The 27,555-nt window shown below is 54.6% G+C and overlaps 1 protein-coding gene across 1 annotated transcript; it reads right to left on the bottom strand.

The window, feature by feature from the left end:
• Nucleotides 1-145: 145 nt before the first annotated feature.
• Nucleotides 146-23,171, bottom strand: LOC142924127 (uncharacterized). Its single transcript, XM_076065772.1, has 13 exons — nt 22,027-23,171; nt 18,723-18,777; nt 17,502-17,601; nt 15,817-15,974; nt 14,144-14,280; nt 12,760-12,906; nt 11,607-11,745; nt 7,018-7,099; nt 5,153-5,325; nt 4,120-4,180; nt 2,881-2,998; nt 1,196-2,473; nt 146-891 (listed from the first exon to the last, which is right to left on the bottom strand). The coding sequence occupies exons 2-13, from the start codon at nt 18,723-18,725 to the stop codon at nt 546-548; spliced, it is 2,742 nt and encodes a 913-aa protein (XP_075921887.1). The 5' UTR covers nt 18,726-18,777; nt 22,027-23,171; the 3' UTR covers nt 146-545.
• Between the last annotated feature and the right edge of the window lie 4,384 nt (nt 23,172-27,555).

The raw sequence follows: 27,555 nt of genomic DNA, 5'->3' as shown, positions 1-27,555 counted from the left end.
CCACCCTTCCTGACCATTATAACCCACCTTACCTGGTCATTAGAACCCCACCCTACCTGGACATTATGAACCCAGACCCCCACACGGCACTGACGATCGAAGGCACCAAACCCCACGAAAAAAATCGTCTGCAACGTTTTTCACATACTGGTGACTTCATATGTAATTATAACAATCATATTTACAATAATAATATACAAAACTACACACGTACAATGCTATTTTAACACACACCACGTGGTAGGGTTGTAGCCTGAGATAAGGGGGGCCCTGGGTAAGCTACTGGTGAGTGTGTGGTGGGGTGAGCATGTGGTGAGTGCAGTGAGTGGCTGTGTCCAGTCCATGTCTGGCGGCCACTCTTCAGTCGTCTTCCACAGCTGGTCTCCACGATAGTGAGTGTGGTGAGTGGGTGTGTGTGTGTGGGGTGAGTGAGTGTGGGTGGCTGGGTGTGTGTGGAGTGACTGTGTGTGTGTGTGGGTGGTGCGGTGCTGCTGCTCGTGGTGGTGGTGGTTGGCACCGACTCCACCACCACCACCACCCCCCTGCTACTCTGCCATGGGCTGCCCACCACACAGCAGCAGGCGGCGGAAGATCGAGGAGAGTGCCCTGCCCATATGGGCCAGACCCCTTTGCTTCTTTTTCTTCTTCTTCTCCTGCTGCTGTTGCACCTCCTCCTCTTCCATCTGCTCATCCTCTTCTGTCTTCTCGTCCACTTCCATCTGCTCCTCGTCTTCTGTCTTCTCCTCCACTTCCATCTTCTCCTCTTCCTCTGTCTCATCCTCCTCCTCCGTCTGATCCTCGTTCTCCTCCTCCTCCACCTCCTCTGTCTCATCCTCATCCAGCGATGATGATAAGGATGATGATGATGGGGGCTTTTTCTCCGACTCAGCTCTGTGGAGAGAGAGGCAGCAGCACCACAGCAGCGCATCATCATAATCATCGTCATGCTGGTACTACAGCCAGAGGTCGCGATCGGTCCCCACGGCCAGAAGTGGACCTGGCCATCACAAATGAAAGCAGCTCAACCAAGTGGCTGATGTCATCATCATCATCATCGTCACGTGGGGATTCATAGCGGCAGCCCAAATACTAAATTCATATAGATGCATCGAGACCCATACTCATAGAGACCCATACAGACTCACAACGACCCATACTCAGAGACCCTGCACTGAGCATACAGAGGGAGTCTCACCGTAGATCCGCAGCTCCAAAGGCCTCGCTGGTGATGGTGGTGGCCTCGATGGTGGTGGGGGTGGCCTCGCTGGTGGCGGTTGTGGCCTCGCTGGTGGCGGTTGTGGCCTCGCTGGTGGCGGTTGTGGCCTCGCTGGTGATGGGGGTGGCCTCGCTGGTGATGGGGGTGGCCTCGCTGGTGGTGGGGGTGGCCTCGATGGTGGTGGGGGTGGCCTCGCTGGAGGCGGTTGTGGCCTCGCTGGTGGCGGTTGTGGCCTCGCTGGTAATGGGGGTGGCCTCGACGGTGGTGGGGGTGGCCTCGACGGTGGTGGGGGTGGCCTCGACGGTGGTGGGGGTGGCCTCGACGGTGGTGGGGGTGGCCTCGATGGTGGTGGGGGTGGCCTCGATGGTGGTGGGGGTGGCCTCGATGGTGGTGGGGGTGGCCTCGATGGTGGTGGGGGTGGCCTCGATGGTGGTGGGGGTGGCCTCGATGGTGGTGGGGGTGGCCTCGATGGTGGTGGGGGTGGCCTCGATGGTGGTGGGGGTGGCCTCCATGGTGGTGGGGGTGGCCTCCATGGTGGTGGGGGTGGCCTCGATGGTGGTGGAGGTGGCCTCGATGGTGGTGGGGGTGGCCTCGATGGTGGTGGGGGTGGCCTCGATGGTGGTGGGGGTGACCTCGATGGTGGTGGGGCTAGCCTCGATGGTGGTGGGGGTGGCCTCGATGGTGGTGGGGGTGGCCTCGATGGTGGTGGGGGTGGCCTCCATGGTGGTGGGGGTGGCCTCCATGGTGGTGGGGGTGGCCTCGATGGTGGTGGAGGTGGCCTCGATGGTGGTGGGGGTGGCCTCAATGGTGGTGGGGGTGGCCTCCATGGTGGTGGGGGTGGCCTCCATGGTGGTTGGGGTGGCCTCCATGGTGGTGGGGGTGGCCTCCATGGTGGTTGGGGTGGCCTCAATGGTAGTGGGGGTGGCCTCAATGGTAGTGGGGGTGGCCTCCATGGTGGTTGGGGTGGCCTCCATGGTGGTGGGGGTGGCCTCCATGGTAGTGGGGGTGGCCTCAATGGTAGTGGGGGTGGCCTCCATGGTAGTGGGGGTGGCCTCCATGGTGGTTGGGGTGGCCTCCATGGTGGTTGGGGTGGCCTCGATGGTGGTGGGAGTGGCCTCGATGGTGGTGGGGGTGGACTCGATGGTGGTGGGGGTGGCCTCGATGGTGGTGGGGGTGGCCTCGATGGTGGTGGTCTCGTTCTGGAGCCAGCCGTGACTCAGCGCCTGCTCCGGTGTCATGCGGAGTTCTGGATCCCACCTGGGGGGGCGGGAGGGATGGAGACAGGGGAGGTGAGGATTTGACGTTCCCATCTGTACGTGTGTGTGTACGTGTGTGTGTGTAATGGACAGCGGTGGTGTTATGAACCCGGCAGAAACCCGAGTTAGATTCCTGCACACGGCCAACACCAGTGACAGCAATTATATTATCTGAACTGGTCCTAGGCCTCCCCTAGGTCGACTCAGCCTCAAATGAGTACCTAGTGTAAACATCGCCACTGGGGAGACAAAGGTGGCCGGACGTGGTGGTGCTAGCCACCCACCTCCTCTGTGTGTGCCACAGTGCCGGAGGCCTTCATAGGCGGTGCATCTACTCGCTACTACTAACAGCACTTGCCCCTACAGTCGGCTTGAGGCTACACGGGCGGTATGTGTCTGTGTTCTTACTGCAGGCAGCTGCTAATGAAGGCCACAAGCTGAGCTCCACATCTCCGCAGCACCAAATGCAGGGGGACACTTGCCGGGAGTCGTTTCCTGGCCGGGCAGTGAGGCTGTCCGGCCTCGTCTGTAGGACAGAGACAGAGAGAGATATACATACACACAGAGAGGGAGATAGAGACAGAGAGATACACAGAGAGACAAAGAAAGAGGAAGAGAGACAGAGAGAGAGACACATACACAGACAGAGAGATGGAAAGAGAGACACACAGAGAGAGGCACGCACAGTGTCACCAACCACCCACCCACCTACCCACCCACTCACCACCACACCGCTACCCCTACAACACTACCACCTCACCACCACCTCACCACCACACCACCTCCACTACCACCTCTACGCCACCACCAAAGCACGACCACCACCTCACCACCACACCACCACCACCTGACCACACCACCACTACCACCATACCACCACACCGCTACCCCTAGAACACCACCACACCACCACCATCGCCACCACCAACGCCTCACCACCACTACCTCACCACTACCTCACCACAACCACACCTCAACCACACCACCACCTCACCACCACACCACCACCACCTCACCACCACACCGCTACCCCTACAACACCACCTCACCACCACCACCACACCACCACTATCCATTGCCATACCACCACCTCACCAACACCACCACACCACCTCCACTACCCCATCTACACCACCATACCACCACCACCTCACCACCACCACCACCACCACCACACCATCACCACCTCACCACCACACCGCTAGCCCTATACCACCACCACATGACCACTACTTCACCACCATTATTGCCACCTCTACACCACCACACCACCACTACCACCATACCACCACACTGCCACCACCACACCACCACTATCGCCACCACTAACACCTCACCACCACTACACCTCACCACCACCACACCACCACCTCACCACTATCCACTGCCACACAACCACCACACCACCACCTCACCACCACCTCACCACCACACCACCTCCACTACCACCACCTCACCACCACCACCTCACCACCACCACCTCACCACCACCTCACCACCACCACCTCACCACCACCACCACCACATCATCACCACCTCACCACCACACCGCTAGCGTTACACCACCACCACCTCACCACCACCTCACCACTACCTCACCAGCACTTCACCACCACCACACCACCATCACACCACCCTTCAACTCACCAAAGTATGCCGCTCTTTTGCGAGCTTTCTCCACCATTTCTTTTGGAGGCATGCCCAGGATCTGCGCAACCATTTCAAGACAGACACACAGAGGGACACACGCATGTTACACGAATGTTACACGCGTGTTACACACGGGGACCCATACAGAGACCCATAGAGATCCAGAGACTTATATAAAACCATAGGAACTCACAGAGACCCATATGGATCCACAGAGACCCATAGAGAGACCCATACGGACCGACAGAGACCCATACATAGACCCATAGAGGTCCAGAGACTCATATAAAACCATTGAGACTCAGAGGCCCACACTAAAACTGAATATTTCACCAGGGAAGGCCCCACTGAGCTACGTGGCTGTTTTTCATTGGCTGTACGACGAAAGACCTGAACGTGACATTATCGTTGTTGCTCAGCGCATCTAGCATCATGGGTGAGTAGGTGGGTGGGGGGAGGGTGAGTGGGTGGGTTAGTGGATAGGTAGGTGGGTGGGTGAGTGGGTAGGTAGGTGAGTGGGTGAATGGGTGGGTAGGTTGGTGGGTAAGTGGGTGGGTGAGTGGGTGAATGGGTGAGTGGATGGTTGAGTGGGCGAGTGGATGGGTGGATAGGTCGGTGGGTGTGTAGGTGGGTGGGTTACTGGGTGGGTAGGTGGGTGAGTCAGTGAGTAGGTGGGTGGGTGAGGGGGTAGGTGGGTGGGTGAGGGGGTGGGCGAGTGGGTGGGTAGGTGGATGAGTGAGTGGGTGGGTAGGTGGGTAGGTGGGTGAGTGGGTGGTTACGTGGGTGTGTAGGTAGGTGGGTGGCTGGGTAAGTAGGTGGGTGAGTGGGCAGGTAAGTAGGTAGATGGGTGGGTGGGTAAATGTGTAGGTGAGTGAGAGGATGCGTAGGTAGGTGGGTGGGTAGGTGAGTGGGTGGGTGGTTGGGTGGCTGGTTGAGTGACTGGCTGACAGGGTTGGGTGACTGGCTGGGTGACTGGCTGGCTGTGGGCCAGGTCGTCGCTCAAGGCCCCCCAGGGAGGCTCCCCAGTCACCTCGATGCAGCATGCCAGGTGGTCGTCGCGGCTGAACGAGAGGAAGAGTTCCCTGTCGGTGGCCAGCTTGGCGACGGTGCAGCCCAGCGACCATGTGTCCACAGCGCAGGTCGCCGGGTAGCCGAGAAGCACCTCGGGGGCCACGTAGGCGAGGGTTCCTCCCACGTGCGAGGCTGTGCAGACGACAACAGCAGCGATGATGATGAAGATTGTAGACTAGGTACATGTGTGTAGGTGGGTGGGTGGGTTGGGTGGCTGGGTTGGGTGGCTGGGTTGGGTGGCTGGGTTTGGTGGCTGGGGCGGTGGCTGGGTGGGTGGGGGGTGGATGGTTGGGCGGGTGAGTGGGTGGATGGCTGGCTGGGTGGATGGGTGAGTGGGTGGATGGCTGGGTGGGTGGATGGATAGATGGATGGGTGAGTGGGTGGGCAGGTGGGTGAGTGGGTGGGTGGGTGGATTCATGGGTGGGTGACTGGATGGGCAGGTCAGTGGGTGAGTGGGTAGGTGGCTGGATGGGTCGGTGGCTGGATGGGTCGGTGGGTGGGTGGGTGCATAGATGGATGGGTGGGTGGGTCATTGGCTGGGCGGGTGGGTGGATGGCTGGGTGGGTGAGTGGGTGGGTGAGTGGGTGGGTGAGTGGGTGGATATCCGGCTGGGTGGGTGGATGGGTGGGTGGGTGGCTTGATGGCTGGGTGGGTAAATGGCTGGGTGGGTGGGTATATAGATGGATGGGTGGTTGAGTGGGTGTATGGGTGGATGGGTGTATGGGTGGATGGGTGTGTGGGTGGGTCGCTGGATGGGGGGGGACGGTGGGTGGGTGGGTGGATGGGTGGGTGGATGGGCGGGTGGGTGAGTGGGTGGGTGGGTAATTGGGTGGATGGCTGGCTGGCTGGCTGGGTGAGTGGGTGGGTGGGTGAGTGGGTGGATGGCTGGCTGGGTGGATGGGTGAGTAGGTCGCTGGATGGCTGAGTGGGTGGGTGGATGGCCGGGTGGGTGGTTGGGTGAGTGGGTGGCTGGATGGCTGGGTGGAGGGGTGGATGGGTGGGTAGATGGATGGCTGGGTGGGTGAGTGGATGGCTGGGTGGGTGGATGTATGGATAGATGGATGGGTGGGTGGGTGAGTGGGTGGGTGGGTGAGTGGGTGGGTGGGTGAGTGGGTGGGTGGGTGAGTGGGTGGGTGGGTGAGTGGGTGGCTGGGTAGCTGAATCAGTGGGTGGGTGGGTGAGTGGGTGGATGGCTCTCTGGGTGGGTGCGTGGATCGCTCGGTGAGTGGGCAGGTGAGTTGGTGGCTGGATGGCTGGGTGGGTGGGTGTCTGGATGACTGGGTGGGTGGATGGATGGGTGGGTGAATGGCTGTGTGGGTGGGTGCATGGATGGATAGATGGATGGATAGATGGATGGGTGGGTGGGTGGGTGGGAGAGTGGGTGGGTGGGTGGGTGGGTGGGTGGATGGGTCGGTGGGTTGATGGGTTGATGGGTTGATGGGTGGATGGGTGAATGGATGTGTGGGTGGGTGGGTGAGCGGGTGGGTGGATGGGCTAGTGGGTGGATGGGTGGGTGGGTGGGTAGGTGCATGGATGGATATATGGATGGGTGGGTGAGTGGGTGGGTGGATGGGTCAGTGGCTGGGTGGATGAATGGGTAGGTGGGTGGATGGGTGGGTGGATGGATGGGTGGGTGGGTGGATGGGTCAGTGGGTGGGTGGATGGGTGGGTGGATTGATGGGGGGGTCGGTGGGTGGCTTGATGGGTGGGGGAATGGATGGGTTGATGGCGAATGGATGTGTAGGTCGGTGGATGGGTGGGTAGATGGGTGTGTGGGGGTGTCAGTGGGTGGATAGGTGGTTGTGTGTGGGTGTCTCCACTCACTTTTGCCATCCACAAAGAAGCTTGAGGCGAAGTTCCTGACCCTGACGATGCCATCCGCGATGTTCGCCAACAGAACGTTGCTCTGGACGGGGAGTGAGCCGCAGGGAGGGAATTCACACCCAGCATGGTCCAGGCGGTGAGCGTCGTTTACGACCGAGCGTCTGTGCAGGGGGACTGCCTCCGCTCACAGACGTTCAACTTACGAAGTTTCAGAGATATGTGCAAAAAAAATAGTGACATCTACATCTGCAGAACGTGAAGAACCTGTGACATCTACATCAACAGAACATGAACAACCTGTGGCACCTACAGAACGGGAAGAACCAGTGGGATCTACAGAGCATGAAGAACCAGTGACATCTTCATCTACATAACGTGATGGAACAGTGGCATCTATATTTACAGAACGTGAGGAACCAGTGGCATCTACATCTACAGAACGTGAAGAACCAGTGGTATCTACATCTGCAGAACGTGAAGAGCCAGTGGCATCTACATCTGCAGAACGTGAAGAACCAGTGGCATCTACATCCGCAGAACATGAGGAACTATTTGCATCTACATCTACATCTGCAGAACATGAAGAACGAGTGGCATCTACATCTGCAGAACGTGAAGAACGAGTGACATCTGCATCTGCAGAACGTAAAAACCAGTGGCATCTACATCTACAGGACGTGAAATACCAGTGCCATCTACATCTACAGGACGTTAAGACATAATGGCATCTACATTTGCAGAACGTGAAGAACCAGTGGTATCTACATCTGCAGAACATGAAGAACACCAGTGACATCTACATCTGCAGAACATGAATAATCAGTGGCATTTACATCTGCAGAGCGAGCACCAGCGCCCCAGCGTGTACAACAACCGCCATTCGCCACTAAGTGGCGGTGACGTCACCACGACGCTTGTGCCAGACCATGTGCACCTTGAGGCTACGTGAAGTGTCGAACGCCCGCTGGCAGGAGGTCACGGGGCAGACCCAAGTGCCACGGGTCGACTGACTCAGATGACTGGCTGATGCACCACCTGTGCCCCCTACTGTGCCAACCTTCTGTGCTTTAGCCACCCGGTGCTCAGCTCGTTGTTGTGAGCGTCGCCCCTCCATCCTCCGTTGTTGTTGGAGGGCAACTGCCTCCAACTGCCCAGCAGCGTCCTTCACGAGCCTCCTCCACAGAGGCCGATCTTGACACCACTGGTACCAGTCATCGGCAAGTCCACTTAGCTCCACGTCCATCTGTGCCACATCACTCCATCTCTTCTCTAGCCCGTGCCGTGCCCATTTAGCTCCCTCGATCCGGCCGAACAAAAGCTGTTTCGGCATGCGGTGGCTGGGCATGCAGGCTACATGACCCAGCCAACGCAGCCTTGCCTGCCGGAGGAGCTCACCGATGGAACCGTGCCCAGATCTTTCAAAGATTTGTGAGCTCCTCACACAATCCAGCAGGTTAAACCCAGGATGGATCGTAGGCAGGCTAGCCTATATGTTTCTAACCCGCAAAGATGTTCCATTAGGGGGGTCCACGTTTCGCAAGCGTAGAGAAGGGAGGGAATAACCGTGGCCGAGAAGACCTGAAGCTTAGTGCGGAGCGACAGACCAGGTAGCTTCCACACAGCGTTACGCAACCGATGAAAAGATATTGCCACTCGACTGATTCGGAGTGAGACCTCTGCTGTTAAACTGGAGCCGGTCATAAGCACACTGCCCAGGTATGGGAAACTTTCCACTCTCTCCACAACTGCCCAATCACCGATTGAGAGTTGTGGGGGTGGAGTGTCCAATGGTACAAAATACCCAGGCAGGTGCTTAGTTTTGGTGGGGCTGATGGTAAGGCCCCATCTCTTAGTGGCACGCTCCAGTCTCAGCAGCAGCGTCTCCAACTCCTCCTCTGAATGAGCAGCTAATACCAAATCATCGGCATACATAACGTGGCTGAGCAATAGGGAGCCATCCCTTGACCGCACCCGGGCATCGATCAGCCCCTCATTATATTTGTACCAAATGGAGATTCCCCCGGTACAGCTATTGAAGGATTAACGAACTACGTAGTCAAAATTGATGTTAAATAATGTGGGAGCCAGAGGACATCCCTGTCGCACCCCAAGGTGTACAGGTAATGGCTCTGACGCCCGGCCACGTAGTTTTACCCGGGCCGGCTCACCATCATGAAGGTCCTTAATGATCGTGAGCAGAGGGTCAGGGACTCCAAAAGCACGAAGAACAAGGTCAATAAAGCAGAGATGTAGGTCTTGTTGGAATTCCCTACACCTCTGCTGTAGCAGACGGACAGAAAATATGGCATCTGTGCAGGACCGCCCTTTCCTGAAACCACATTGGGGCTCCGCAAGCCTCTCCTCAGCGTGCCTGGCAAGGCGATGTTGAATAATCCTTGCCAGGACCTTTCCCGGCACACTGAGGAGTGAGATGCTCCTGTAGTTGTTACAGTTTTTGCGGTCCCTCTTCTGCCAATCCTGCGGAACCCATCCAGTGGTCCAGACTGTTGTTATGATGTCATATAGGGCAGTCTGTGCACAAACGCCACCCTCCCTCAGCATTTCGCTTGGGAGATCATCTCTACCCGGTGCCTTTCCTGGTCTCAGACTCCGGATCACCTTCAGTACTTCCCCAACAGATGGCACCTCAGCCAGCCACTCACAGGGGGTGACTTCTTCCAATATTTGAGGCACTGCAGCCTCAGCAGGATCATCCCCACTTCGTGCCACGATGTTTTCCTGGCTGATGGATTTCCCCTCCCCCAGGACCTCACAGAAATGCTCAGCAAATCTGCAAACCTGTTCCTGGGGGTCAGAGATTGGATCACCGTTTTTTCCCCTAATGATGGTAATAGGTGTGGCGCTGCAGGTTACTTTTTTGATGGAGTTAAATAGAGATTTGTGATCGCGGGCCACTGAGGCAGACTCCATCTCCTCAGCAACCTGCGACCACCACCCATCATTGCAGCGCCTCACGGCTCTCCGAACCTCCGAGCGAAGGCTGTGGTAAGCCTCCTCATTCTCTGATGTGGGATTCTGTATCCGATGACAGTGGGCCTGTCGCTTTTTCTCAACCAACCTCAACACCTCCTCTGTCAGCCAGGGTCTCTGGGGAGGTCTGGACCACGTACCCAAAGCAGCCATTGCAGCTGCATGAGTCACAGTCCTAAACCTCGCCCATTTACCCTCGACATCAGGAGGAGTGGGGGACAATGCCAACCCCAGCCGCAAGCAATGATGAAATTCTCACTTGCAACTTTCATCAGATAACTGAGACCAGGCCACTTTAGGTTGGAATGGGGTCCTGGGTGTACACCCACCACCGGAGTGGAAGAATGGCAGGTGCATCTTACAGATGACTAGTCGATGGTCAGAGGGCAGATCAGCTCCACGGTAGGTCCTGGTGTCAAGGACATGGGCTCGCATCCGCTGGTCCGTCACTATGTAGTCCAGCAGATGTTCTTGCTTGGACCCGGCATGCATCCATGATGTTGTGTGGATGCGCCGATGCCGGAACAGCGTGTTTGTAATTACAAGCCCATGGGCTGCACAAAAATCTAGCAGCCTCCTACCGTTGTTATTGAGCTGATCTGGCCCATGCCCTCCAATCACTCCAGACCAGGTGCCAGCATCATGACCAACTCGGGTATTGAAGTCACCCAACAAGATGACTCTATCCTGAGGGGCCACTTTAGCCAGCACCTGTGGCACGAGGTCATAGAAGGCATCTGACTCATCGGCTTTGCTGCATCCCTCCACGGATGTTCGTCTTCGGAGGGGGCATAAATAACCACGAACACCACTCCTCTCCTCCGGTTGATGGGAAGGTGAGCCCAAAGTAGCCTGGGGCTTACAGCTTCCCACACCTCACCGCCACGCTCCCACGCCCCCTTCATTCTTTTGTTCAAAAGAAGAGCCACATCCTGTTGTTTGGCAGTCTGTTGCCCCGAGTAGAGGACTGTCCACCCCTCATGGTGGCAGGAGCCAGAACCGGTCCACCGGACCTCCTGAATGCCACAGAGATCCAGGCGGTACCGGTCAAGCTCCCGACAGAGGAGTGGCAGCCTCTCCTCCGCAGTGAGCGTTCGAACATTCCACGTGGCCACACGAAGTGGCTTTTCGTTGTTTCTGGAGGAGCCCCGAGTGTAGAGATTCAATCTCCTGGCTCCGCCAATTGGAGTTTGGCCAGGAGACATCATAAATGCCTGTCCCCCCGGGGCCTCCGGCACAAGCTTATTAGTTACATATTTCAGTCGTGGTTTAGTGGTAAAATTTTGAAGGTGGAGGGGTTACCAGCCCCTCGCACCCATCCAGAGCCCCCCGTTTAGCCACTGTGGTGGTCACAGACGCCATGAGGGGAGTAGCCAATCGGAATTGGCCCTCCCCCCACAGCACTGTCCACGACAGAGTTGCCCATCCGGCACTGCGAGGAGTTAGCGGGTTGTTTTGCCGTGTACTCACCCACACACACAGACACACCCACACACAGACACCCACACACTCACACACAGACACCCACACACATATACACCCACACACACAGACACCCATACACACAGACACCATTACACAGCATGCACTCCACTCACGGGCTTGATGTCACCGTGTACGATGCCCCGGGACTTGGTGTGGGCCAGGAAGTGGAGGATGGCCCTAGTGTACGACCTCACCGCATCCTCGTGACTTTGCCACAGCGTCATCTGTCTGAGCACGCAATGGAGTTTCGCCCTGCCACGCGGAGAGACAGCGACCATGTCAGTCACGTCAGCGACGACGTCAGCAACGACGTCAGTGACATCAGCGGTTAGCGTGCTGCGCTGCGAACCTGGCGAACTGGGCTCGGTTCCCGCTCATGGCCAACACCCAGTGACGATTATCTGAACCGGTCCTGGGTCTACCCTAGGTCGACTCAGCCTCAAATGAGTACCTGGTGTGATGTGTAAACATCGCCACTGGGGAGACAAAGGCGGCCGCGCGTGGTGTTGGCCACCCACCCCCTCGTGTGCCGTGCCGGCCTTTAAAGGTGCTCGCTAACAGCACTTGCCACTACAGTCTGTTAAGGCTATATGGGGGATCTTTGATCTTTGTGTGCGTATGTTGAAATTCATTCACACCGTACGTAGCCAAGCATGCTAATGTGTGGGTCTCTATGGGTGTCTGTGTGGGTGTCTCTGTGGGTCTCTATGGGTCTCTGTGGGTCTGGGGGTCTGTGGGTCTCTGTGTGTGAATGTATGCAGAACTTCTTTTGCACCATACATAGCCAACCATACTAATGTATGGGTATGGGTGTCTCTATGGGTCTGTATGGGTGGTGGTGGTGTTGTGGTGGTGGTGTTTGGTGGTGGTGGTGTTTGGTGGTGGTGTTTGGTGGTGGTGGGTGCTGGTGGGTGATGGTGGATGGGTGGTGGGTGGGTGGTTATGGTGGGTGGTTGGGTGAGGGGTTGTGCTGGTGATGGTGGGTGGTTGAGTGGGTGGTGTGGTGGTGGGTGGGTGGTGGAGGGTGAGTGGGTGAGTGGTGTGGTGGTGAGTGAGTGAGTGGGTAAGTGGTGGTGGTGAGTGAGTGAGTGGGTGAGTGGTGGTGGTGGTGGGTGAGTGGTGGTGGTGGTGATGGTGAGTTAGTCGGTGGTGGTGGTGAGTGAGTGGGTGGTGGGTGAGTGAGTGAACGAGTGAGTGGGTGAGTGAATGTTGGTGGTGAGTTAATGAGTGAGTGAGTGGTGGTAGTGGTGCTGGTGGTGTGCGTACTTCAACAGCTCCATGACAAGGCATTTGTGGCCTCGAAAGTAAAAAGTCTCCAGGACCCTGACTACGTTGTAGTCCACGTTGCTACGGTCGCTCTGGAGCTCCATGGACATTAGCAGCTCCGTTCTCTGGTGCTTTTCTTCCCTGGAGCTGCGAGCGAGTGAGCAAATTCACAGAACGAGAGAGAGAAAGAAAGAGAGACAGATAGAGAGAAAGAGACATAAAGAAACAGAGATCAAGACAGAGACAGACAGAGAGAGACAGAGACAGAGAGTTTAGACTTTAATATACAGTGGGTCTGTGTGTGGAACACTGAGTAGTAGTAGTGGGTCTGTGTGTGGAACACTGAGTAGTAATAGTGGGTCTGTGTGTGGAACACTGAGTAGTAGTAGTGGGTCTGTGTGTGTAACACAGAGTAGTAGTAGTGGGTCTGTGTGTGTAACACTGAGTAGAAGTCATATTGGATCTGTGTGTGTAACACTGTGTAGTAGTAGTGGGTCTGTGTGTGTAACACTGAATAGTAGTAGTGGGTCTGTGTGTGTAACACTGAGTAGAAGTCGTATTGGATCTGTGTGTGTAACACTGTGTAGTAGTAGTGGGTCTATGTGTGTAACACTGAGTAGTAGTAGTGGGTCTGTGTGTGTAACACTGAGTAGTAGTGGGTCTGTGTGTGTAACACTGAGTAGTAGTAATGGGTCTGTGTGTGTAACACTGAGTAGTAGTGGGTCTGTGTGTGTAACACTGAGTAGTAGTAGTGGGTCTGTGTGTGTAACAGTGAGTAGTAGTAATGTGTCTGTGTGTGTAACACTGAGTAGTAGTAGTGGGTCTATGTGTGTAACACTGATTAGTAGTAGTGGGTCTGTGTGTGTAACACTGAGTAGTAGTAATGGGTAATGCGTAGTTGGTCTGTCGCTATCAATATTATCCACAATAGAGGTGAGTTTGGGTTATATGACGTAAATATAAATGTTGTGTCATTAAACCCGCCACACTGACACACGCCCAATTGGTTCACGTGGTTTGTCACCTAAACACAAAACGCTTGGCCAGCTCGTTACTTGCTCAGCACTTAACCGGTTGTTGTGTTGGAAAGTGTCAAAGTCAATTGTCAGTGTTGTGGTGGGGTTCGTCTCCAACACACAACCAGTGGTGGCGGTGGTGGTGAGGGTGGTGGGGAGGTGGTGGTGGGGTGGGAGTGTCGCTGTGGAGGTGGTGGTGAGGAGGTGGTGGTTGAGCGATGGAGATTCAAGTAAAGGATGTTCAGTCATTGTTTGTTGTTGTGGTTCACAGCCAGCAGCAGTCCCATAGTGTGTGTTTGTTTATTGTTCTTGTTATTGGTGGTGTTATTGTTGTTGTTGACTGCACTGCTGCGCCAGGGCCCACTCACGTGGAGGGCGAGGCGAGGATCTTGAGAGCCACCATCGTCCGAGTCTTGTGGTCCAGACACCTCACCACCACGCTCTGCCCACCCTGCCCAATCTTCCTGTCCAGCTGGAAGCGGTAGTAGAAGTGCTCGTTCTGGACCTGCAGGGGTCACGGGAGGTCAGGGTGGGGGTCACGAGGAGGTCACATGTAGCCAACAGAGCTAATCTGTGGGTCACTGTGGGTGTCTGTGGGTGTCTCTGTGCGTCTCTATGTGTCTGGGTGTCTCTGTATGTGTGTATGTTGAACTTCTTTCGCACTGTACGTAGCCAACCGTGCTAATCTGTGGTGCTTTATGGGTATCAGTGTCTCTGTGTGGGCCTTCATGATAGTGAACAGGCCCGGGTAAAACTACGTGGCCGGGAGTCAGAGCCATTCCCTGTACACCTTGAGGTGTGACAGGGATGTCCTCTGGCTCCCACATTATTTAACATCTATTTTGACCACATAGTTCGTGAAGCCTTCAATAGCTGTACCGGGGGAATCTCCATTTGGTACAGATATAATGGGAGGCTGATCGATGCCCGGGTGCGGTCAACGGATGGCTCCCTATTGCTCAACCACGTTATGTATGCCAATGATTTGGTAATAGCTGCTCATTCAGAGGAGGAGTTGGAGACGCTGCTGCTGAGACTGGAGTGTGCCACTAAGAGATGGGGCCTTACCATCAGCCCCACCAAAACTAAGCACCTGCCTGGGTATTTTGTACCATCGGATACTCCACCCCCACAACTCCCAATCGGTGATGGGGCAATTGTGGAGAGAGTGGAGAGTTTCCCATACCTGGGCAGTGTGCTTATGACCGGCTACAGTTTAACAGCAGAGGTCTCACTCAGAATCAGTCGGGCGGCAATATATTTTCATCGGTTGTGTAACGCTGTGTGGAAGCTACCTGGTCTGTCGCTCCGCACTAAGCTTCAGGTCTTCTCGGCCACGGTCATTCCCTCCCTTCTCTACACTTGCGAAACGTGGACCCCCCAAATGAAACATCTTCGCCGGTTAGAAACATTTAGGCTAGCCTGCCTACGATCCATCATGGGTTTAACCAGGCTGGATTGTGTGAGGAGCTCACAGATCATTGAAAGATCTGGGCAAGGTCCCATCGGTGAGCTCCTCCGGCAGGCAAGGCTGCGTTGGATGGGTCATGTAGCCCGCATGCCCAGCCAACGCATGCCGAAACAGATTTTATTCGGCCGGATCAAGGGGGCTAAACGGGCGCAGCACGGGCTAGAGAAGAGATGGAGTGATGTGGTACAGGAGGATGCGGTGTCAAGATCAGCCTCTGTGGAGGAGGCTCGTGAAGGACGCTACTGGGAAGTTGGAGGCAGCCGCCCTCCAACAACAACGGAGGGCGGAGGAGCGACGGTCACAACAATGAGCGGAGCGCCGGGTGGCTAAAGCACAGCAGGATGGCACAATAGGGGGCACAGGTGGTGCATCAGCCAGTCATCTCAGACAGTCGTCCCGTGGAACCTGGGTCTACCCCGTGACCTCCTGGCAGCGGGCGTTCAACACTTCACGTGGCCTCAAGGTGCACCTGGCCTGGCACAAGCGTTGTGGTGACGTCACCGCCACTTAGTGGCGAATGGCGGTTGTTGTTGTTGTGTCTGTGTCTTTGTGTGTGTCTGTGAGTCTCACAAGGATGTAGTTGTTGTCGTCGTCGTCAAATTCTCCGTTCTTCACTCCCCCTCGTGAGCTTCCTTCCCCGTCCAGAGTGAAGAACCAAACTTCCTGCATGGTGGCCAGCTCCAGCTTCTGGCGCTCAGTCAAGTGAGGCTTGAAGAGACTCAGGATCGCTGCACACGTGACAACAATAACAACTTAAACTATAAACTAATTTTATTTACGCACACACCGGGTTAAGCCCCCCACCGAAGTGACTGGTATCATCATCCTAATCGTCGTCATCATCGTCATCATCATTATCATCATTGTCATCATCGTCGTCGTCATCATTATCATTGTCATCATCGTCGTCATCGTCATCATCGTCGTCATCATCGTCATCATCATCGTCGTCATCTTCATTATCATCATCGTCATCATCATCATCGTTGTCATCGTCGTCATCATCGTCATCATCATCGTCGTCATCGTCGTCATCATCATCATCGTCAACATCGTCATCAACGTCATCGTCGTCGTCATCATCACCGTCATCATCATCGTCACCATCGTCGTCATCACCATGTTGGAGCCATTTGCTCTAAGTGCACGTTGATACAGACTTATAGAGACTCATAGAGAACCACAGAGATCCTCAGAGACCCACAAAGAACCATACTCATATAGAACCATAGAGACCCAAGGAGACCCATAGAGCCCCACAGAGATGCACAGAGACCCTCATAGACCCACAGAGACCCATACTCATATAGAACCAGAGACCCACAGAGACCCATATTCATATATAACCATGGAGACCCACAGAGACCCACACAGAACCATACTCATATAGAACCATAGAGACCCAAGGATACCCATAGAGCTCCACAGAGACGCAGAGACCCTCAGAGACCCACTGAGACCCATATTCATATAGAACCAGAGACCCACAGAGACCCATACTTATATAGAACCATAGAGCCCCACAGAGACGCACAGAGACACTCATAGACCCACAGAGACCCATACTCATATAGAACCATAGAGACCCACAGAGACTGCCACTCATATAGAACCAGAGACCCACAAAGACCTATACTCATATAGAACCATATAGACCCACAGAGACCGATACTCAGAGACCCACGGAGCGGTACAGGGTGCGTGTACGGATGATGAACTTCGTTCGCACTGCACGTAGCTAACCGTGCTAAGGTATGGGTCTCTGTGGGTGTCTATGGGTGTCTCTGTGGATCTATGGTTCTTTGTGGGGTGTATCTGTGTGTTTATGGGTCTCTATGGGTGTCTCTATGTGTCTTTGGAGTCTCTTTGGGTATCTCTGTGTGTCTATGGGTCTCTATGGGTGTCTCTATGTGTCTATGGGTATATCTGTGAGTCTCTATGTGTCTATAGGTGTCTCTGTGGGTCTAAGGGTCTCTATGGGTGTCTCTGTGGGTGGCTGGGTGTCTGTGGGTCTCTATGTGTGTCTCTGTGGGTCTCCGTGGTGGTCACTGCGTGGATTTGTTCCCCTTCACATTTTGAGGAATCACCATCGTCACGCTTTTATCAAAGTGTTTTTTCGCTGCTGCTGTGCATTTCCAGGCGATGACAATGATGATGATTTGATGATATCAGGCCACTTGGTTGAGCTGCTGCTATTTGAGCTGCTATCATTCTTAGACTTTGATGATTTTCCTGCTCATCTCTCTCTCTCTAACCTTTGGGTGATTTGCTGCGGATTAATCCGGTGCCGGAGGTGAACGCGCTCCACGTGGTGATAGACGGAGGCTGCCTCCCACTCGGTCCAGCTCGACTTGTCTACACACACACATAAACACACACACACGTACAAAGACAAAGATCCCCCGTATAGCTTGTAACAGACTGTTGGGGAAAGTGCTTATAGCGAGCCCCTATGAAGCCCAGCATGGCACACGAGGGGGTAGGTGGGCAGCACCATGCCCGGCCGCCTTTGTCTCCACAGTGGCGATGTCTACACACCACACCAGGTACTCATTTGAGGCTGAGTCGACCTACGGGAGGCCCAGGACTGGTTCAAATAATCGTCACTGGTGTTGGCCATAAGCGGGAATCGAACCCGGGTTGCCAGGTTCGTGGCAGTGCGCAAACTGCTACACTACCGCTCCCCACATACACATAAATAAAAAATAAAGATCCCCTATATAGCCTTAACAGACTGTAGGGGGCAAGTGCTGTTAGCGAGCACCTATGAAGGCCGGAACGGTACACGAGGGGGTGGGTGGCCAGCACCACGCCCGACCGCCTTTTTCTCCCTAGTGGCGATGTTTACACACCGCACCAGGTACTCATTTGAGGCTGAGTCGACCTAGGGGAGGCCCGGGACCGGTTCAGATAATCGTCACTGGTGTTGGCCGTGAGCGGGAATCGAACCCGGGTCGCCAGGTTCATAGCGCAGCGCGCTAACCGCTACACTATCGCTACACACATACACACACACATAGACAAAGGTGCAGTAGACTCGTCAACACACACACACAAAGACAACGGTCCCCTTGAGGCTGTAACAAAACTGTGTTCAAAGGTGTGGGTGTTTGTAAGTGTGGGTGTTCATAAGTGTGGGTGGTGTTCGTAATTGTGGGTGTTCGTAGGTGGGTAGTGTTCGTAAGTGTGGATCTTTGTAAGTGTGGGTGGTGTTCGTAAGTGTGGGTGTTCGTAGGTGGGTAGTGTTCGCAAGTGTGGATCTTTGTAAGTGTGGGTGGTGTTCGTAAGTGTGGGTGTTCATAGGTGTGGGTGGTGTTCGTAAGTGAGGATGTTCGTCAGTGAGGGTGTTCGTCGGTGTGGTGTTCGTCAGTGAGGGTGTTGGTGTGGTGTTTGTAAGTGAGGGTGTTCATCAGTGTGGGTGGTGTTTTGTAAGTCCTGGTGTGGTTCATATGTCGAGCAAAAGGGGTCACGCATACCATGGCGCTAACTCTGAGAGTAGCGTTGTTGTGCTCCGTAAATATCTCGGTGTATCTGCGTGGAGAGTGGAGGGGGGGGGGGGACGGAGGAGAGAGTCAGTGGAGGGCGAGGTCACCGCGATCACAAGTGGACTCACATCGTCAACACGGACTCACACCTTCATCACAAACTCACATCCTCACCACGAACCCGCATCCTCACTACGGACTCACACCCTCACCAAAAACCCACAATACAAACCCCATTCACCAAGAACCCACAACACGGATCCACACACTCACCAAGAACCCACAAAACAGACAAACACACTCTTACCACGAGCCCACAACACGGACCCACACACTCACGACGAACCCACAACACGGACCCACACACTCACCACGAACCCGCAACACGGACCCACACACTTCCCACGAACCCACAACACGGACCCACACACTCACCACGAACCCACAACACGAACCCACACACTTACCACGAACCCACAACACGGACCCACACACTCACAAAGAACCCACAACACAGACAAACACACTCTTACCACGAACCCACGACACGGACCCACACACTCACCATGAACCCACAACACGGACCCTTACACTCACCAAGAACCCACAACACAGACAAACACACTCTTACCACGAACCCGCAATACGGAACCACACTCTCACCACGAACCCACAATACAAACCCACACTCACCAAGAACCCACAACACGGATCCACACACTCACCAAGAACCCACAACACAGACCAATAGATTCACCACGAACCCGCAACACGGACCCACACACTCACCACGAACCCACAACATGGACCCACACACTCACCACGAACCCACAACACAGACCAACACACTCACCAGGAACCCGCAATACGGACCCACACTCTTACCACGAACCCACAACACGGACCCACACACTCACCACGAACCCACAACACGGACCCACACTCTCACCACGAACCCACAATACAAACCCACACTCACCAAGAACCCACAACACGGACCCACACACTCACCACGAACCCACAACATGGACCCACACACTTCCCACGAACCCACAACACGGACCCACACACTCAACACGAACCCACAACATGGACCCACACATTCACCACGAACCCACAACACGGACCCACGCACTCACCACGAACCCACAACACGGACCCACACACTCACCACGAACCCACAACATGGACCCACACACTTCCCACGAACCCACAACACGGACCCACACACTCAACACGAACCCACAACACGGACCCACACACTCACCACGAACCCACAACACGGACCCACGCACTCACCACGAACCCACAACACGGACCCACACACTCACCACGAACCCACAACACAGACCAACACACTCACCAGGAACCCGCAATACGGACCCACACTCTTCCCACGAACCCACAACACGGACCCACGCACTCACCACGAACCCACAACACAGACCAACATACTCACCACGAACCTGCAACATGGGCCCACACACTCACCACGAATCCACAACACGGACTCATACACTCACCACGAACCCACAACACGGACCCACACACTCACCACGAACCCACAATACAAACCCACACTCACCAAGAACCCACAACACGGATCCACCCACTCACCAAGAACCCACAACACAGACCAATACATTCACCACGAAGCCACAACACGGACCCACACACTCACCACGAACCCACAACACGGACCCACACACTAGACCACGAACCCACAACACGGACCCACACACTCTTACCACGAACCCACAACACGGACCCACACACTCACCACGAACCCACAACACGGACCCACACACTCACCACGAACCCACAACACGGACCCACACACTCACCCTGAACCCACAACATGGACCCACACACTCACCACGAACCCACAACACGGACCCACACACTCACCACGAACCCACAACACGGACCCACACACTCACCACGAACCCACAACACGGACCCACACACTCACCACGAACCCACAACACGGACCCACACACTCACCACGAACCCACAACATGGACCCACACACTCACCACGAACCCAGAACACGGACCCACACACTCACCACGAACCCACAACACGGACCCACACACTCACCACGAACCCACAACACGGACCCACACACTCACCACGAACCCACAACACGGACCCACACTCTCACCACGAACCCACAACACGGACCCACACGCTCACCACGAACCCACAACACGGACCCACACACTTACCACGAACCCACAACACGGACCCACACACTCACCACGAACCCACAACACGGACCCACACACTCAACACGAACCCACAACACGGACCCACACACTCACCCCGAACCCACAACACAGACCAACACACTCACCACGAACCCACAACATGGACCCACACACTCAACACGAACCCACAACACGGACCCACACTCTTCCCACGAACCCACAACACGGACCCACACACTCACCACGAACCCACAACACGGACCCACACACTCACCACGAACCCACAACATGGACCCACACACTCACCACGAACCCAGAACACGGACCCACACACTCACCACGAACCCACAACACGGACCCACACACTCACCACGAACCCACAACACGGACCCACACACTCACCACGAACCCACAACACGGACCCACACTCTCACCACGAACCCACAACACGGACCCACACACTCAACACGAACCCACAACACGGACCCACACACTTACCACGAACCCACAACACGGACCCACACACTCACCACGAACCCACAACATGGACCCACACACTCACCACGAACCCAGAACACGGACCCACACACTCACCACGAACCCACACACTCACCACGAACCCACAACACGGACCCACATACTCACCACGAACCTGCAACATGGGCCCACACACTCACCACGAACCCACAACATGGACCCACACACTCACCACGAACCCACAATACAAACCCACACTCACCAGAACCCACAACACGGATCCACCCACTCATCAAGAACCCACAACACAGACCAATACATTCACCACGAACCCACAACACGGACCCACACACTCACCACGAACCCACAACACGGACCCACACACTCACCACGGACCCACAACACGGACCCACACACTCTTACCACAACACGGACCCACACACTCACCACGAACCCACAACACGGACCCACACACTCACCACGAACCCACAACACGGACCCACACACTCACCACGAACCCACAACACGGACCCATACACTCACCACGAACCCACAACACGGACCCACACACTCACCACGAATCCACAACACGGACACACACAGCTCACCTCGTAAAGATTTTCGAGTGGATGGCTTCGACAGAACCTGCTCGAAAGTCGATGATGAAAATGAAGCAGCCGTAGATCCAGCAGCAGCCGCCTCCTTCACATCCGTCTAAAATTCTGAAGAGACGTTATTGCAGCCACGCCCCGTCGAGTGACGTCTTACAACGCGACCACGCCCACCGACAGCTCCTCCCCTGGGCACCACCCACCACCCCCGCGTCTACTTCCGGGTTATGGAGATTGGAGGCGGCGGCGGGAAAATCTGAACCCTATCTGGGCCTCCTCTAGGTCGACGCAGCCTGAAGGTGCCTACACGGGACTCAGTGTGATGAGTCTGTGGGTCTCTGTGTGGTGAGTTTATGGGTCTCTGTGGTGAGTTTGTGGGTCTCTGTGTGGTGAGTCTGTGTGGCGAGTCTGTGGATCTCTGTGGTGAGTCTGTGGGTCTATGTGATGAGTTTGTGGGTCTCAGTGTGGTGAGTCTCTGTGTGGCGAGTCTGTGGGTTTCTGTGTGGTTTGTGGATCTCTGTGTGGTGAGAGTAGGTTTTTGTGTGTGGTGAGTCTGTGGAACTTTGTGTGGTGAGTCTCTGTGTGGTGAGTCTGTGGGTCTCTGTGGTGAATCTGTGGGTCTCAATGTGATGAGTGTGGGTCTCAGTGTGATGAGTCTGTGGGTCTCTGTGGGCCTCTGTGTGGTTTATGGGTCTCTGTGGTGAGTTTGTGTGGCGAGTCTGTGGGTCTCTGTGTGGTGAGTCTGTGGGTCTCTGTGTGGTGAGTTTATGGGTCTCTGTGGTGAGTTTGTGGGTCTCTGTGTGGTGAGTCTGTGTGGCGTGTCTGTGGATCTCTGTGGCGAGTCTGTGGGTCTATGTGTGGTGAGTCTGTGGGTCTATGTGATGAGTTTGTGGGTCTCAGTGTGGTGAGTCTCTGTGTGGCGAGTCTGTGGGTTTCTGTGTGGTTTGTGGATCTGTGTGGTGAGTGTAGGTTTTTGTGTGTGGTGAGTCTCTGTGTGGTGAGGCTGTGGGTCTCTGTGTGGTGAGTTTGTGGGTCTCTGTGTGGTGAGTCTCTGTGTGGTGAGTCTGTGTGGTGAGTCTGTGTGTCTCTGTGGTGAGTCTGTGGGTCTCTGTGTGGTGGTGCAGTGGTTAGTGTGCTGTGTGTGTGGGGAGCGGTAGTGCAGTGGTTAGCGCACTGTGTGTGTGGGGAGCGATGGTGTAGTGGTTAGCGCACTGTGTGTGTGGGGAGCGGTAGTGGAGTGGTTAGTGCGCTGTGTGTGTGCGGAGCGGTGGTGCAGTGGTTAGCGTGCTGTGTGTGGGGAACGGTGGTGCAGTGGTTAGCGCACTGTGTGTGGGGAGCGGTGGAGTCGCGTCGATAGAAAAATAATAATCAAGGTAAGGTTAAATCTTAATTTGAAGCTTTCATGACTGCAGGAATCCATACTCTTTGGTTAGCGCACTGTGTGTGTGTCTGTTGGGGGAGCGGTGGTGCAGTGGTTAGCGCCGATGCAGCTCCCTATCGATGTGCCTGTTACAGAGACAGATTGCCGGAGCCTGCCACTTGCAGAACTGAATTGTGTGTGTTGTGTCTCTGCTTATATCTGAAATTCCCTCCCCTCGGCTCGCCTTCTCAGAAAGGACCGGAATTCCTTTGATTTCGCTCTCAGCTTGTGGGGGCAGTTGTTTGTCCGGTGTACGTGTGTGTGTGTCTGTTTTAATGTATTGAAGTAACTGTTAAGTCGCATCAAGGCCTGGTTCCCGTCCCCCTCCGCAAGCCACCCCGCGATCAATGGAAACAGATGCTCCAAATTGCCCCTAAGTGTGTTTTTCTAGTTTTTCAACTTTCTGCAATAATTAATCTGGAAGGAGGAGGGGTTCCTTTTGTCAGGCTGCGTTCTACCTCCTCCTCTTCCCTCCCGGTTGGAGGTGTTACATTTTCTTGTCTCTCACGAAGAGGGGCGCCGTCTCTTGAAGTTTGACCTCCCGTTACCATGTTTTCCGTTCACTCTGATGGGTTGTGAGTTGCGAGAACAATAAACATGATTTTCCACCCCTTATCTTAGAATGTGTCCCTTTTTGCGGTGTTGACTCTTTAAGTGACTCAAGGTATGTTTTGAGCAGTGTTTACAGTGCGTCCGTCGTGGTTTGGAAGACAAAGGCGGTTGGGAGACTGATTCTATGGAATACATTATCTTGGTTGTGTGTGATTGACCTGTTTTGCAATTTATTTCTTCTAGATGGCCCTCGGTCTAATGCTTACTAAGTATTATTTGGTCTATGTTTAACCAAGGTTTTGTGATGACATAGTTGTTACCACATGTATTCCTAGGGTTTTATTAATCTTTGTTCCCCGTCTGTATCCAGTGATCCGTGCTTTTTATTTACGAGTTGTATTTTGATATCTTGAGGTTTGAAGATCTGGCTAAGTTTTGACTTAGACTTTCGTGACTGCCAGAAATAATTCTTTGGTTATTTTGGTAGAGTCGCGTCGATAGAAAAATAATAAAGGTAAGGTTAAATCTTCATTTAAAGCTTTCGTGACTGCAGGAATCCATACTCTTTGGTTCTTTCGGTAAAGTCACGTAGTTAGAAATAAAATCAAATAAAACAAATCGCGACGTTTCGATTGCAACACAAGCAATCATCATCAGGTGGGAAAAACCACAGCAATATATTTTTTTGCTGAAGTGGGAGAGAGATGCCGTGGTAAGAGGTTATATAGGTAAGAGACTGGGGAGGGGCAAGGGGAGAGAGAGGGGGGGGGTAGGGGGGGGGCGTTGCGTGGACGCTCGGAGAGGGACGTGAAGCTGGACAGGGAGGAAATAGGTGGGGCTGGCAGTGGGAGACCGAGAGAGCTGGGGATGCGGGGGGGAAGTTAACTGGGACACACGAGCGGTGCAATGCAGCAACAATGCCAATGCAGCAGCAACGCCAATGCAGCAACAACGCCAATGCAGCAACAATGCCAATGCAGCAACAACGCCAATGCAGCAACAACGCCAATGCAGCAACAATGCCAATGCAGCAACAACGCCAATGCAGCAACAACGCCAATGCAGCAACAATTCCAATGCAGCAACAACGCCAATGCAGCAACACTGCCAATGCAGCAACAATGCCAAACGCTGGGGATCCGGGGGGAAATTAACTCGGAAAAATAGACTAGTACCCGGCAGATATGATGGAATAACCATTAAACAGTTAAGTTTTTACCTGGTTTAATCTTTGGCGTTAAAGGATTGGTGTTTCAGGGTTGGCGTTCAAGGGATGCTATTTAAAGGTTCGCGTTTCAGGGTTGGTGTTTAATGGTTGGCGTTTACGGGTTGATGTTTATCGGATGGTGTTTAAGGGTTGGGCTTTAAGGGTTGGCGTTTTAGAGTTTGCGTTTAAGGGTTGGTGTTTTTTGGGTTGGCCGTTTAAGCTTCGGCGTTTAAGTGTTGGTGTTTAAGGGTTGGTGTTTATTGGTTGGTGTTTATGGGATGATGTTTAAGTGTTGGGGTTTAAGGGTTGGCGTTTAAGGGTTGGTGTTTAAGGGTTGGCGTTTAAGGGTTGGTGTTTAAGGGTTGATGTTTAGGGGTTGGGGTTTAAGGGTTGGCTTTTTAGAGTTGGCGTTTAATAAGGGTTGGCGTTTATGGGTTGGTGTGTAAGGGTTGGCGTTTAGTGAAGGTTGACGTTTAAGGGTTGGCTTTTAACGGTTAGTGTTTAAGGTTGGCGTTTATGGGTTGGTGTTTAAGGTTGGCGTTTATGGGTTGGTGTTTAAGGTTGGCGTTTAAGGGTTGGTGTTTAAGGGTTGGCGTTTATGGGTTGGGGGGGGGGACGAGGTACGTTGATGGGTTAGGAGGGAGACGAGGTGAGGTGATGGGTGATGTGGGAGAAGAAATAATGGGTGAGGAGAGACTAGGTAAGGTGATGGGTGAGGAGGGAGACGAGGTGAGGTGGTGGCTGTGGAGAGACGAGGTGAGGTGATGGGTGAGAAGGCAGATGAGCTGAGGTGATGGGTGAGGAAGGGGACGAGGTGAGGTGATGAGTTGATAGGCGAGGAGATACAAGGTGAGTTGATGGGAGGGAGACGAGGTGAAGTGAGGGGTGAGGAGGCAGACGAGGTGAGTTGGTGGGTGAAGAAGGGGACGAGGTGAGGTGATGAGTGAGGTAGAGGAGGTGAGGTGATGGGTGAGGAGAGTCGAGGAGTGGCGATGGGTGATTAGGAGGCAGAAGAGGTGAGTTCATAGGTGAGGAGAGACGAGGTGAGGTGATGGGTGAGGAGAGACAAGGTGAGTTGATGGGAGGGAGAAGAGGTGAAGTGAGGGGTGAGGAGGCATACGAGGTGAGTTGATGGGTGAGGAGAGACGAGGTGAGGTTATGGGTGATTAGGAGGCAGAAGAGGTGAGGTGATAGGTGAGGAGAGACGAGGTCAGGTGATGGGTGAGAAGGCAGACGAGGTGAGGTGATGGTTGAGGAGAGACGAGATGAGCTGATGGGTGAGGAGAGTTGAAGTGAGGTGATGGGTGAGAAGGCAGACGAGGTGAGGTGATGGGTGAGGAGGCAGGTGAGGTGATGGGTGGGGAGAGACAAGGTGACGTAATGAGTAAGCAGAAACGAGGTGAGGTGATGGGTGAGAAGGCAGATGAGAAGAAGTGATGGGTGAGGAAGGGGACGAGGAGAGGTACACGAGATGAGGTGATGGGTGAGGAGTGTCGAGGTGAGGAGATGGGAGGGAAACGAGGTGAAGTGAGGGGTGAGGAGGCAGACGAGGTGAGTCGATGGGTGAGGAAGGGGACGAGGGGAGGTGATGGGTGAGGTAAACGAGGTGAGGTGATTGGTGAGGATTTCGACGTGAGGAGATGGGTGATTATGAGGCAGACGAGGTGAGTTGATAGGTGAGGAGAGATGAGGTGAGGTGATGGGTGAGGAGAGACAAGGTGAGGTGAAGGGTGAGGAGGGAGAAGAAGTGAGGTGAATGGGTGAGGCCGACGAGGTGAGGTGATGGGTGAGGAGAGACAAGGTGAGGTGAAGGGTGAGGAGGCAGACGAGGTGAGGTGATGGGTGAGGAAGGGGACGAGGTGAGTTGATGAGTTGATAGGTGAGGAGATACAAGGTGAGTTGATGGGAGGGAGACGAGGTGAAGTGAGGGGTGAGGAGGCAGACGAGGTTAGTTGGTGGGTGAGGAAGGGGACGAGTTGAGGTGATGGGTGAGGTAGACGAGGTGAGGTGATGGGTGAGGAGAGTCGAGGAGAGGCGATGGGTGATTAGGAGGCAGAAGAGGTGAGTTGATAGGTGAGGAGAAAGGAGGTGAGGTGATGGGTGAGGAGAGACAAGGTGAGTTGATGGGAGGGAGACGTGGTGAAGTGAGGGGTGAGGAGGTCGACGAGATGAGGTGATGGATGAAGAGAGACATGGTGAGGTGATGGGGGGGGAGACGTGATGAGGTGATGGGTGAGGAGAGACAAGGTTAGGTGATGTGCAAGCAGAGACGAGGTGAGGTGATGGGAGGGAAACGAGGTGAAGTGAGGGGTGAGGAGGCAGACGAGGTGAGTTGATGGGGGAGGAA

This window comes from Petromyzon marinus, chromosome 9, assembly GCF_048934315.1.
Source record: "Petromyzon marinus isolate PM22_M1 ecotype Great Lakes invasive population chromosome 9, UKy_Petmar_22M1.pri1.0, whole genome shotgun sequence".
Taxonomy (NCBI): domain Eukaryota; kingdom Metazoa; phylum Chordata; class Hyperoartia; order Petromyzontiformes; family Petromyzontidae; genus Petromyzon; species Petromyzon marinus.
This window is presented reverse-complemented; position numbering and strand designations above follow the sequence as displayed.